General features: G+C 42.8%; 1 protein-coding gene, 1 long non-coding RNA gene and 1 other non-coding gene across 6 annotated transcripts; all 3 read right to left on the bottom strand.

The window, feature by feature from the left end:
• Window positions 1-1,732: 1,732 nt before the first annotated feature.
• Window positions 1,733-3,433, bottom strand: LOC146683836 (uncharacterized). The gene is made up of 2 exons (XR_014917400.1): window positions 3,113-3,433; window positions 1,733-3,018 (listed from the first exon to the last, which is right to left on the bottom strand). It is a non-coding gene; the product is annotated as an uncharacterized LOC146683836 (long non-coding RNA).
• Window positions 3,434-3,435: 2 nt separating this feature from the next.
• Window positions 3,436-13,465, bottom strand: lg22h6orf47 (linkage group 22 C6orf47 homolog). 4 transcript variants are annotated; one of them, XR_014917398.1, is made up of 7 exons: window positions 12,925-13,465; window positions 12,352-12,406; window positions 12,126-12,167; window positions 11,594-11,625; window positions 11,267-11,315; window positions 10,118-11,119; window positions 3,436-3,963 (listed from the first exon to the last, which is right to left on the bottom strand). XR_014917398.1 is itself a non-coding variant. In XM_085445497.1 (2 exons), the coding sequence occupies exon 1, from the start codon at window positions 9,426-9,428 to the stop codon at window positions 8,526-8,528; it is 903 nt and encodes a 300-aa protein (XP_085301623.1). In that variant the 5' UTR covers window positions 9,429-10,429; the 3' UTR covers window positions 3,436-3,963; window positions 8,524-8,525. The 4 variants fall into 4 exon arrangements, 1 of the variants encoding a protein (XP_085301623.1); XR_014917397.1 differs by lacking the exon at window positions 3,436-3,963 and adding an exon at window positions 8,688-8,752; XR_014917399.1 differs by lacking the exons at window positions 3,436-3,963; window positions 10,118-11,119; window positions 11,267-11,315 and adding an exon at window positions 11,322-11,398 and having other exon boundaries at window positions 12,925-13,434.
• On the bottom strand, window positions 12,021-12,087 carry LOC146683835 (small nucleolar RNA SNORD52). Its single transcript, XR_014917780.1, has one exon. It is a non-coding gene; the product is annotated as a small nucleolar RNA SNORD52 (small nucleolar RNA).
• Window positions 13,466-13,646: the final 181 nt, after the last annotated feature.

Genomic DNA, 13,646 nt, shown 5'->3' with positions numbered 1-13,646 from the left:
GCTGTGACACTCCATCATCATCGTCCTCATCCAGGATGGGTTCAGACCGTGGGTTATATTCACATCATCTCCACCAACATTTCCTGTACTGCCCACACACATTGTTACATATGTACATTGTTCTTGTAACAGTATTGCAGCTTTCTGTACATATACAATGAATACACTGAGATCAGATTTAATGTGAATTAAAGTTTTGAACTGTGATTAAAAATGTCGTACTGATGTGTGACACAGGAATAAATGTTTAGTCATGTCCCATCAGGTCTCCCCAGTGGACTAAAGGACAAATCTGTGTGTAAAATCCACTTTCAGTAAAGACCCCACAGTAACAGACCTGACAAAGATAAAAACACCTCAATTGTAGCTTCCACTGTGGAAACACATGGTTGTCATGCTTCTCAGTCACTTCCTCAGCCTCACCTTGAACTGGCTTAAGGTTTAAAGGTTGGCCAGTGTGCTGACAGCTGATTCGAGTTTCCTGTTGGTGAATGGTGGAGACACGTCCAACATCAACTGACAAAACATTACAGCTTAAAGTTATTTGCAACTTTGCACTTTCAGTACTGTGACTTCCTACATTGCTTCACTGTTCTGTTGCTATCATTATTTCTTTCCAATAGAAGCAAGCAGCTGCTTCCTGGCTGCTTTGTTTTTTAGCCTTTAAAGGCCCAATGATTGTGAACGCTCAAGTGACACCAGTGCCACCTAGTGGTCGGTGGAAAAGCCAAACTTTCACTGTAAAGTCTTTGTTCACGACTCCATGATTTGTTCCATTTGAAGGGTGAGATGTGTGCACTAACATTTGAAATGTTAATGAAAGGTTTCTGAATGGCCCTCTCTCTGCAGTATTTATGTATTTTGACCAATCACAGTACAGGGGAGTTCCTTTCCTAGGTCTAGAGCCTAGAGACAGAAATGGGACTCGTAAAAGTGTGTAAAAAAACCCAAACTCACGTGTGTGTAATACTAACCAGATAAAGAGTAAGACGTGTTTCGCAGGAAATAGGACAAATAAAGATTGCTCCTTCATGTGAGCCCTGCCTTAAAGTAGTTTGTCAGACTCGAGTCACAATCAAGCCGAGATTTAAAACTGATGCTTTTCATTCTTCATGATCTACTAAACACAGCTAACTTTGGCCTACAGACTATTACATCATCAACATCCCACAGTAAAAAAATACCTTAGAATTTATTGTTTGAATCTACCCAAGAGTCTTTTTTAATGCAGATTTAATTTCATATGATGGCTCCTGGTGACTTTACAGCGTGATGTGGCAGGTATCAATCATCTGTAGAAACTAACTACAGGCTACAGAGGTTCACGCAGCCTAGGGTGCTTTTAGGTCACTTGTCAGAGTAGCATCAGTGTTACACATCTGATTTGAAGAACGCACTGACCACTTAATTAATTCTGGCAGTTAAAAAAGGTCATCAGCTCTGTGCAAGTACATTTCCCAGCATGAATGGAAACAAATGCATCAATCATTTAAAACAATCAGGTTTAGCTGGCTATTACATGCAAAGACCAGTGTGGTCCTGCACTCTGGCTACAAACGGTCGTTCCAGCACAATCCACATAACCAACCACCAGAGTTTCAAGATTTCAGCTGAGAAGGATGGCAGCTAGAAATCCTTCCCTGCTTTGTTCCTTCCAGGTTGACACAAGGGATCAGCATCAGGCAAGTGATTAATACAATAACAAAGAAGTATACACATAGACTTGTAAAGATTTGGTGTAACCTGTTTACTTGAACAATATTATAAAATCAAACATTTTCAAACACTTAAATATTTCATTATGTGGCCAAAAACTGGAAAAAAGCAAGATTAAGATTGTAAGATTAAGGAAAAAATACCATATCATTATTTGAATTGTGATGGACAAATATAGCATGGCCAAAGGATCCAATGATGCCCTTTAAAGCTGCATCCTCTGAGGACTCTCCTATGTTACAGTAAGACGAGGAAAAGCAGCAGATTTGCATCTCCTACCTTAAACTATCAGCAGACTCTGAACCCTGTTGTGCTGTGAAGTGCAGTGTCAGTAAGGGTTTGATTTTACGCTATATTTTCATCAATAAGAATTCTGTAGTTTTGTTATACGTCATGCACAAATAAGACACAAATACTTCAGTTAATTTTGCCCAAAGGCTTCATCATCGCACAGGCTGATGGAGCTGAAGTCCATAAGTGTTACTGGAATAAACGGTTCAGCGGCACATACTTAAACACAGTAATATATACGAGAGTAGTGGTAAATGGAAAAGCCCTCCGTGACATTTCTGTGGAGGGAAAGTGCGCCCTACGTTGTGAGTATATATCATGGCACAGAAAACAACAAAAGGCAGAATCTAAGTGTACACACAAAATACTTTAAAGTCAGCTGCTGGTATTGTGCCGGTTCCCAGAATCTCACATATCTCTCACAGAAAGCAACAATGAGTGTACTGCTCCTTCAACCAGTTCATAGTTTGAATGTAGCATCGGCTGCAAATGCATGCCAAGGTTGCAGAAGCTTCCACAGCTCAGGTAGACCTGCTGTTTGATTCACCGAATATCTGATCACTTATAAACGAACAGCAACCATCTCCATGCTGAAGCTACTTCCTTTATGACTTGAAAGGAAAGATCCGAATTAGATTTCATTAGTCTTTTGCTCTTTGTCTAAAAAAAGAAATTTAAACTGCAGACTACTCTTGGCTTTAATACAGTCTATGCCAGGGGTGTCGAACTCCAGGCCTCGAGGGCCGGGGTCCTGCAGGTTTTAGATCTCACCCTGGGTCAACACACCTGAATCACATGATTACTTCATTAGCAGGCATCTGGAGAACTTCAGGACATGTTGAGGAGGTCATTTAGCCGTTTGAATCAGCTGTGTTGGATCAAGGAGACATCTGAAAGCTGCAGGACACCGGCCCTCAAGGCCTGGAGTTCAACACCTGTGGTCTATGCTGTAGTGTGCGTGTCTTGAGTAGCTATAGCTCACCAGTGGTGTTTGCTACTAGCTCGGATCTCCTGCAGGCGACACAAACATTCACATTAGCTCCCTGTTCCACTGAGTGAGCCGGTACAGTGTCCTGGATACAAGCTCAAAGTCACAGGTCAGTACCATCACAGAGTCTAAACCAGGGGTGGGGACCTCCAGGCCTTGAGAGCTGGTGTCCTGCAGGTTTTAGATCTCACCCTGGGTCAGCACACCTGAGTCAGATGATTGGTTCATTACCAGCCTCTGAAGAACTTCAAGACATGTTGAGGTCATTTAAATCAGCTGTGTTGGACATGGCCAAGCTTCAATTGAGTTCAAACTGAGCGGGGCCATACGGCAGATTTAAATTTGCCCCCCACACAATGAACACGGTCAGAAGAGCTAAACATTAGGAGGCACACTAAAACTGGCCAGTGGATGCAGGCGCAAACTGTCGGTGGTGCTGTTCAGAGTTTATTCCTGCTCCTCGCTGTGTTTAAGAGACCCAAAGATATTTCTGCTTCACCTAAAGTGTCTCAGTGAGGCTCTCTTCATAAATGCTGCATCTGTCCTCTCTAAGATTTGCTGTTCTACTCACCAACACAACGCACTGGAGGCAATCGGCTGGTCTCAAATCAAGTGACTGTCTCATGGGAAGAGTAGTCCCACAAACAAGAAGAAAACAGAAACGGGTACCTGCTGGCGATTTCCCCTTTCACTTAAGCATTCTCTGAACATTCATGAGCTCTTCTGGTGTAGATTACAACAGTTATCAGTGAGATCAACTGAACACAGATGCAGATCTGTAGTGCTGGACATAAAGTGCCACAAGTATCATTTCTCTGAATATGAAATTAATGTGCAATACAATTCTTAAGTTACGCTGCAGAACACACGCTGCAGTCCACAGTCTCAGTCCCACCGCTGTGACGTCAGAGGGCTGGAGGAGGTGTGATACAGCTGGAGTACTGGTGGTGCCAGCAAATTCTCTCCACCTGTGGAAGACACACACCAAATAAACAGACGATCAGGAGACTACAGCGATCACTGCATGTGTGTGCATGCTGCCTGGTATAGCTCAACAATTAGAGTTAACTGTAACACGGTGGTTGTTGCCTGTTTTAAAACTACCAAAAACTAAACTCTGTTCAAGAGCACAGGTTTAATAAAATCCTGTTAACTGTGAAGAAAACACGTGAGATTTGTCCCAAAAACAGAGCCAACCTAAGGAAACTGCCTCTGAAACCACCCTGCTGTCAGTTTGGTTAAAACAACTTCCTTTTCCGAGCTCTCAGTTCACGTCTTTAGAAATAATGAAATCTAAAACAATCAGTCTGATACACAACAAGTGTTTTCAGCCTACAAATGCAGGACAGTGACAACTAAGATTTCTTCATAGCGTGCAACATTTCTTTCCAACACTGGCTCTGTGGACACTGGAGACACTGTTATACTGTCAGTCAGATCCCCCAAAACAAAAATCAAGCCAGCAGTGTTTAGGAAGCATAGTCTTTAGTCTGTATGGGTCTTTTATTTTGAAAAGTTAAGAGCTTCTCTTTGTTGTTCCAGTGTCTAACTCATACTCTCCTCATGTGCTCTGTGCAGCCTGACGTGGCTTCCATGAAAAACAAAAGACCCGATGCAGTTTTCACCAGCAGAGGCACATTTGGTGGAACTGCTAGTGACAGTCTCACCAGTGTCCTGTTCAGCTCTTCTACAACTGAACATGTTTCCATCTCAGAGGTGAAAGTTAAACCAAAGGCCTTGTCAATGCTACCACTGCTTATCACTGTTGCATAATGTTGGCAGTTATTTGGGAATTTAATTTGAAGTTCCAATCTAAATGAATGAGCAGAATGCTGGTACTTTTACTTCTGTCAGTGGGACATAAAAACGACATGTTGAGAAGTACAGTCAAATCTGATAAAGACACTTAAAAAGTTAGATGTCTTTTCCCCAAAGTAAGATTTAAAATGCTTCTTATAGTGCATGCTTTTATTTTACTTTGCTTTATTCAAGACCGGGCATGAGCCAAACATGTCAAAGATCTGTATCTCGTCAAACATGAAAGTTTGCTAAACCTGCTTTGTGAAACAGGCGCATGTACTTTGCCATCTCACAGTAAACATAAGCTGATGATGTTCTTCCTTTGTTGGAGTTTATTCCTCCCTTTGGAGGCCTTCCTACTTGGGGGGGATACATGGTCTCAATAGCAAATGTTTAAACGTATGTCTCACACAAAACAACATAACATTTGGAAGAATATGAAACTGGTCAAGTTGATCACCCATTGTGTGTATATAACTATGCTAAATTGTATCTATCACTGTAGCTATGTTTATACATGTTCTCCTTGTTTATTGTGTGTGGGATTCAATAGAAGGTTGAGCATGGGGTAGGGATTAATAGGTATGTTATACTTCTTCCATTTCAGACTTAATAATTGTCATTTCATGTCATTTAGACTTATTTTATTTATTTTGTTTTATCTGAGCACATACGTGTGTGTATTTACATATATATTCATTTTTGTAAATGCAAGTATGTGTACTTGTGTGTGTATATATATTGTTTTTTTTCTGTATATGTCTGAAATAAAGATACAATACATAAGGCACATTAAATACAGAGTAACACACTTTTGGTTCACATAAAAACATGTAGTTAAATCACCAATAGGCTGCAAGTAGGGCAGGGTTTAACGATTTCAGCTTGAATAAAGTGATATTGATTCATTAAATCCTGAATCAATTTTTAAATATAAATGTTTAATTACAAACGACAGAATCTCAGCTTAAAGCTCATTAAAGTATTTAAACAACCAGCAAACAGCTAAAACAGTAAATGAGAGCAGGTAAACGGACTCCACACAAAGAAACACGCAGCGTGGATCGTTCACCCGACTGTGTTTTATCCTCAGTTACTTTGACAGAAAGGCATCTGCTGTGATGCTCACACCTCTGATCAAGTCTTTGTTTTTATACATAGATATAAAAATGTAGATATGTACTGATGAGCAGAATTTTAATATTTCCGACTGTGTCAAAATGTAATCAAATGGAATCAGTTATAAAATCAGTGAGGATTCTCAGGCCCAGCTGCTAACGCAGGCCTTCAGAGTCACTTTCAGCAGGCGCTTGCACACCTGCCTTTTGAGGGTAATTCAGTGTCCATGAACAAGTCAATTACTTACTGAATTCCATACAAGAGACAGAAAAACAGCTCTATGCAGACGGGTAGTTGTTCTTTTGTGGAATGTAAACCTTTTCTACATGAATCAATCTATGCAACAAAAATGTCTGCGTGCTCTTTAACGCAGGGCTTTGTGTTGCTTTAACTCTTTAAAATGATCCAAATGTGTAGTAATGAATTTGAGGCCACTTTCTCCTTTAGAAACGCTATGATTTTGTCAGTGTGCTTTGGATCATCACGCTGGAGTATTCCCGGGAGAGCTTTTGTCAGATTATTTTGGTACATCCACTGGTGTAATTTATATCTGTCATCTCCCCCTGAGTACTTCGACTGTGGAGACGACACATTCATTGTTAACATCAGTAAGTTCATCTTGGTCTGTTCTGATCAAAGAATGCACTCCCAGTATTTATTCGATTTCATCTCATGTTCTTTAACTAATATTCATTTTTTAATAAACTGAAAAGTTTATTAAAGTAGTTTTTTTTCCCTTTGGATGCAATCCATAGTCGCTGTTATGCAACCTCTTCCTCACTGAATGAACTCTCAGTAATAACTGCTCCACTGAGCATTTGCCCATGTATGTTTTCAGGGCTAGACTGTGGAGGTAGCACGGGCTTATTTTAGAAAAGCCTCTTCAGCTTGTTGTACGTCTCCTCCTGATTACTGCTGCAGCTCGGTGGTTTGTTTTGGCTGGTCACACACAGCACAGACTGGCAGATACACTCAGGAAGTAGAACATCCACTAATCCCAATTCAATCATTTAATCAACAATCATCCTAAAGGCAGCTCCCAACATGAGGACATAACCAATGTAAAATTATTAAGTAAAGCAAACTTCAGTTCCATCATTTTTTCACGTAGTCTCGAGTTATTCATTATCTTCACACATTGTAAACTCCGTCAGCTTTCCCGACTTGGATTGAAATGCTTGGATGTGAGCATGTGCAGTAGCCCAATTCAGGCCCAATGTTGATCTCAGAGTAGAAGACAGAAACCCCTCAGTGCAGCATAAAATGGTAAATAGCCTGTATTTGTATAGCGCTTTACTAGTCCCTAAGGACCCCAAAGCGCTTTACACTACATCCAGTCATCCACACATCCACACACTGGTGATGGCAGCTACATTGTAGCCACAGCCACCCTGGGGCGCACTGACAGAGGCGAGGCTGCCGGACACTGGCGCCACCGGGCCCTCTGACCACCACCAGTAGGCAACGGGTGAAGCGTCTCGCCCAAGGACACAACGACCGAGACTGTCGGAGCCGGGGCTCGCACCGGCAACCTTCCAATTACAAGGCGAACTCCCAACTCTTGAGCCACGATCGGCCCCTAAAAAACATAAAGAGCCTCAATGCTGGATTTGAACTTTTTTTTTTAAGCTTGTAATAAGTGTGTGACACAATGCACAGCTGACATCATCTAATGTTTGTTAAAGTTAGTTTTCCAGCTCTAACTATCTCAGCTAATCGGTGCTTCACAGTTAGACTTAACTATGAGGCAACATTAGGGTCACATTGAGAATAAAGTCAGAAGCTTGAGATTAATCTTGAAATGCTATTTTGGTGCCTGTGACAGCAACGACTTTAATCTCCACTTTTTGAATAATACATATATTTTTACTCTTAAAGGGGGCCTAATACTCCGTCACATTTGGGAGAGAAACTTGTACTGAATGTGTCGAGGCTTTGTTGCACAGCCAACAGCAGCTTTTCTTACCACTGGTCACAGAATGCCTCAAACATATTTTAGTTATTTCAACTAACAGTGAAAGTAAACAAGTTGGCGCCCTTTTTCTATTTTGCTCGAGCTGACAGAGTGAATGTAGTTTGATCCTCCAGGTGTTTGCAGAAGATAAACTCCATACAAATAACCACAGCTCTGGCTGTGTTAACTTAGCTGCAGAGTTCACGCTCAGTGAAGTTTGTTAAAGCTGTGTGAAGCCTAGCAGACAGCTGATAGTGGGTCTTACTCACAACACACAATAACTCAATCTTGACAGGGAAATAAGTGGTTCCTCCCAGAGCAGGTCTGAGCTTCGAGCTGGTTTCACACCACTCAGAGAATGTTTTTTTGTGTTTCACTTGGTAACAGGGTTAAAATAGATCCAGGATGTCCCTGCTGTGTTTGTGTTGGATGCCCAATGACAGCACTGAGCATTTTTCTCTTCTTCTTACAGTAGTTGATCAACTTACACAGACTCGTAGTGTTCAACTGTGTAACAACTGCTAGCCCCTACACTAAAACGCCTTCAGTAAACAGCTGTATTATTCTGAAGCCTGGACAAAAAAACAACACAATGTTACAGAATAAAATTAAATCTGATAACTTTGACAAATATAACAAGAATAAATGGACTCACCTTTAATTTGTCTTTACCTTGTCTTTGACAGACACAGGCTTGTCTTTGTGTTCCTTAGTGTCTCTCGTGTCATCAGTGTCCTTTCCTGTCTGGTCATTCTCTTCCTCAACACCTAGCATCACACTCTGTCGAACACTGACAGAGATCACCAACGCCTGAATGATGCCATAGATCAGGGCAAACTGCAGGAGATACTCCTGGATCAACCAGAGTAATCCTGCCATTCCAACTGTGGCGACAAAAAACATAGCCATACCATGAAACCACAGTCTCAGTGCTCCCTGGACACCCAGCACCTCCAGGATAAGCTTGGCAGGAGGTGACACAGTCCACAGGAAGCCAACAACAAACAGGTCAAACAAGTGGCGTAGGAAGTTAAAGCAGATCTCGTAGTGCTCTGGTACAATCTCCACGTTCCAGCTGTGTGCAAACAGTCGAAAAGGAGAAGTCAGCTGAGAGGGAGAAGGGGTGGGGGACGGAGGGGGGGTTCCATAATCAGAAAAGTCTCCATCAGTATCACGTTCCCGTGGATTTCCAGTCCCACCGTCACGTTTCCTGTGTCGTAGTCCACTTAGCTCAGTTTTCCTTGGCCACAGATAAGAAGTTGGAAGATATCTATCCCACCACCTAGGCACCAGTACAGTTTCAGCCTCTGGCTTCCCTGCCGCCAGATCTTCAATTTTAATGGGCTGAAGCTTCTCCTGTGCCTCCCAGTACTCCTCTACTGGACTGCTTAGTTCATGCTGACGTCCCCATGAGCCCCAGATCCAAGCCTTGATGCCCCAACCACCACTGCCACGCAGCTTTTGGCGCTCAGCTGTCAAAACGTTAGTGTCCTTTGACCTGGCACCGCTGCTGCCCCATGAGCGGACCCACCCCCACGCTTTGCCCACCACAGCTGCCATGTCTGCTCGCGGAGCTTGTTAGACCTCGGTTAAAATCGTCAGTTCTCACGTCCTGTTGGCTTCCCGAGCTTCAGAGAAAAGCATGCACTCGCTGTCGGTGCAGTTATGAAGTTGAAATACTTGTTCAGGAGGCCTCAGGCCTGGGCAACGTGACGTCCTCGGGTCATCGCCACACCTGTGGGTGTGTTCGAGCAGTTCAGCAGACAAAAGGTTACACTCGCCCCCACCCTACATTACTTACAGGGCTCTGCTCTTAACGAGACTCCACCATTTAAAGTCCAGAAGAACAGTCTACATGTTTGGTTTCAGCTGACAACCTTCGAGGGTGCTTTCAGTATTTCAGCGACACCTTAGCACAGAGGAACTGGGAAAGTTGACGAAAGCTTCAGCTCAGCGTTAGCCAACAGTTAGCTTATTCTTTGGCCAGCCCTTCCCAACAAAAAAACAAAACAAACTTTTTTCAGCCTCTCGAAACGCATTTGTTAACTCCTCAAACAAGTAGAAAGGTTGGTTTACGCGTGCAGTTTGGTATCCAGCTCCACGTCAACATCGTGCAGCTTTGCTAACACAGCGGTCAGCTGCCCTACAGGTTACTCACCACTGAGCGAGCTGTTTAAAGTTTACCTCACATATGATTTTTCGGTGTGAATAAACCTGTCAGTGATAAAAGTCAGTAGCTAAAAGCTCACCTTCGCCGCTGTTAGCTGCTTTGTCAGAACCCAGCTAGCGCTACTCGTTAGCATGAGGTAACTCGATAAACAGACTAGTTGCTCTGCTTCAGCACGTCGTGGCTCAAATGTCCACTGTGGAGAGAAAGGTCCGTGTCCACTTAAAGCTAAGGGAAGGCAGGTACCACTAAGAGCACTCCTAGCAAGCACAAAAAGGTCGCCTGAACGGTTTCCCCGCTCATTACGAGAACAAAGACGACGAACTACCGGGTCGCTTTCAGCCTTCAAAATAAAACCATGGTTACCGTCAGAAGGTCAGCATCACGTGAGACTCGTCCTCTTCAGTGATGTTGCCAACGTGTAAATTAGCTTTGCACGTCAGTCAATTTCACGGAGGCAGATGTTTGTAAAACATATCAAACTACACAATTTCTCAGGTTCTGGACACACCCGATTTTATATCAGTTCAGCGTAGAAATACGTGACCAAGCCGCTTTCAGCTCAGCCTTTTATTCCTTTGCATGAGATCGTTTAATGATGTTGGATAATTTTGCCACATCACTAACATTTAATTCCAGTTTAGGCATGTGCAGCACTTTAATACAGCATTCAGTCACCCATCAGTAAGGTTTCACACATTTATACAAGTAAAATGTTGCACTGATGTGTAAGACAGTAAACCCAAAAGCTGCTTGGGGATTATACAGTTACAACCATCTGATCAGTGCATGAGAAGAACTTATGGCAAAACTGTCACCCACTGATATTAGCTTCCAAAGCACATTGCTCTGAGTTTACTGTGATCAACCCACTGAAGAAAATAGCCATTGGTCCTGTGTGGTCAACCTTTATTGTCCTTAAATACAGTGGTTTAAAAACAAAACAAAAACCACATTCAACATTCACACAGATGAAGACACGTTGCTTAAAGCAATGGAAGACGTGCACTGCTCCAGCTTGATGCTTCCATCAGATGACAGACGAGGCTCTTCAGTGTTGGGAATGCCACCTCTGCAGTTACACCTGTCAAAGGACAAAAATGAGTGAGACATGTAAGGGGGTGGGGGAACTCATTGTCACAGAGTGTAGTACATCTCCAACTTACAGCACACACACTGCATCTCATACTGCAGCAATGATCATTTGAATAATCCACCTACTCACACCAACCTGCTTTCTCTTCATGAAGGTCATCCAGCTGGGGCTGCTACAGTCATGCCTGACAAGATAACAGTGATGAAATCACAAGCTCTTTCTCATCCATATATTCAGGAAGCGCTCCAGTCTGAGTGTCTCAGTGCGCTGCGAGTAGACTTCAGTTAACATCAGTAGAACCGAATAACTGAATCATCATCGACCAGACTCAGGAAACAGCAGCTCCATTTCAACAAGCTTGGATCATTTGAATACACAGGCTTAGCTGCGATATCTTAGTATAATCTGCTCATGATGAAGTATGGTCACAGGTGACCCAAAATGAACACATTTCTTACTTACAGACATGGAGAGAGCAGCTGTGTGCAGACGAGCTACAAGACAAAAGAAAGCACTATTAGCACCTGACTTATACCAGTGAACACATTCAGGGAAACCATGTGTATGGATGCTTTACCCATTTACTGCAAACACTTCAGACTTGTTACATGACTGTACAACTTCTCCCTGTGAGAAACTATCAGTAAGGTCCCAGATGACTGGGACACTTGTTTCAAACATCTGAAGTATTAAAATGGTAAATATGTTTTTATGTTTTACATGTGCTAAAGTTCAGAGACGGTTAACCAAGTGCATACTTGAGTACGACTACCTTTACTCAAAGCAATGAAACACAAGCTTTAAGTGTTCTTTGTTGGACAGACCTGAAGAAAGCCCAGCCATGATTTAATGTCTGTAATGTGCAGTAAATGGGCTGCTGTGGGTTTTGTGGTCAGTGCACTGTGAAAACAACTTCATGCTTCTCAGAGACTCTAGTCTATGCAATCATCATCCCACATTAAGGCACAGAACAATGTTTAGAGTCCAGGCTTACCCAGAAGAGCTATGTCCAGCAGATAAAACCATGCTGAGGTGCCTGCAGAGTACAAAGGAGAGTTTTAGAACTAGCTCTGATTGTAGCATTCACATGTTAAGAAGTAAAATGCTGTTCAGTGCACTGTGAAAGAGCTTCATTGTGTATTCAGAGACTCTAGTCTTATGAATCATCATATCAGCATACTACTTCCTCCATCACATTAGAGGATCTTTCTAACACTCACCATCAGCTCGCAGCTGCAGACTCCACACTGTTCTGCATCTGCTCTTTGCAGCTTTCTGGAAAGCAGAGGATGCAATTTCCAGTCAGTTTAGTTTTTATATGGTAAACGTTCTAGAGCCATAGTCCATCTTCAGAAAGATCTACTTCACAGCGAGGCCTTAGAGCCCTACGATATTTATTTCCAAGGCTTTAATACATTTTTAAATATACCAGCTTCACTGTGCTAGGGCAGGTAACCGCATCTCACCAGCAGAATTGCTATGTACTGCTCTAATTTGCTTGCTTTGTAAAATGGTATTACCTTACCCCAGTTAACTGCTACATATTTGCACTGATTACAATTTAGATGGAAAAAACGCGTATTTCACCTGCTGCGCACCACGTTGTGTCGATGCGGACATGAGCTGTTAGCTGGACAATTTAGCATTTTAATACTGCCCGATTATAAGGCTTTACTCCAGCATAGCCTAAAACTACGGTAAAGTATCTGATTAATAATAGAAGATTACTCATTCCTACTAATAATTTAAATTAAAATCGACACTGAAAACAGAACCTTTGATGTAATACTCACACTCTTCCCCTAACAGCTTCTCCGGAGGTAGACTCTGCAGATTCACTACCCTAACCCCACTTTTTCTGCACAGAAACGAACAGGACCGCAACGAGGCCAGGCTCCTGGCCACGTGCTGGGCACCTGACCCGCGGATCGCGTGCCGCTCGTCCCTCGCGCTCTGCAGCATGACTCTGACCACAGAGCTCTCCGAATAAACCCTCCATTATCAATTCAGAGGTTAATCTGTCTAAATGCTAAAGCCTTGAACATCAGCTCCTCCTCCTTCCACAGCCAGAACCCAAAGGCTGAGCACGAGCGCGCCCAGGGCTTATATATCCGGGTCCTTCACCGCTACCGGACTTTTGGTGGCCCGAAAAATGCCCGTTTCGGCCTGAATAATGCCTGTTTGGAAGTCAGGCCCCAAAGAAAATGTGAACACTTCATAACGCTGTCAGTTTGTGCAAACAAGCTATGATACACAGATACGATATATTTAAAATACCATACACAAGAGAGCAACGAGATTAAAACAATACACCAAATCTCTCTCCCTCTCTCTCTCTCTCTCTCACACACACACACACACACACACACACACACACACACACACACACAATAAATAAACTTAAAAACGAACAAATAAATAATCACGATGGGTGGGTTAGTCCACGCTGGGTGGGTTAGTCCACGCTGGGTGCACTTAAATCTAAACCGTGAAGTAGAAACAAGTTATTCATGTA

The sequence above is a fragment of the Copadichromis virginalis genome, linkage group LG22 (genome assembly GCF_057382275.1).
Source record: "Copadichromis virginalis isolate Kocher_CV1m ecotype Utaka linkage group LG22, C_Virginalis_male_GT1.1, whole genome shotgun sequence".
Lineage (NCBI taxonomy): Eukaryota > Metazoa > Chordata > Actinopteri > Cichliformes > Cichlidae > Copadichromis > Copadichromis virginalis.
The sequence above is the reverse complement of the archived record's forward strand: the minus strand, read 5'-3'. Positions and strand labels throughout refer to the sequence as shown.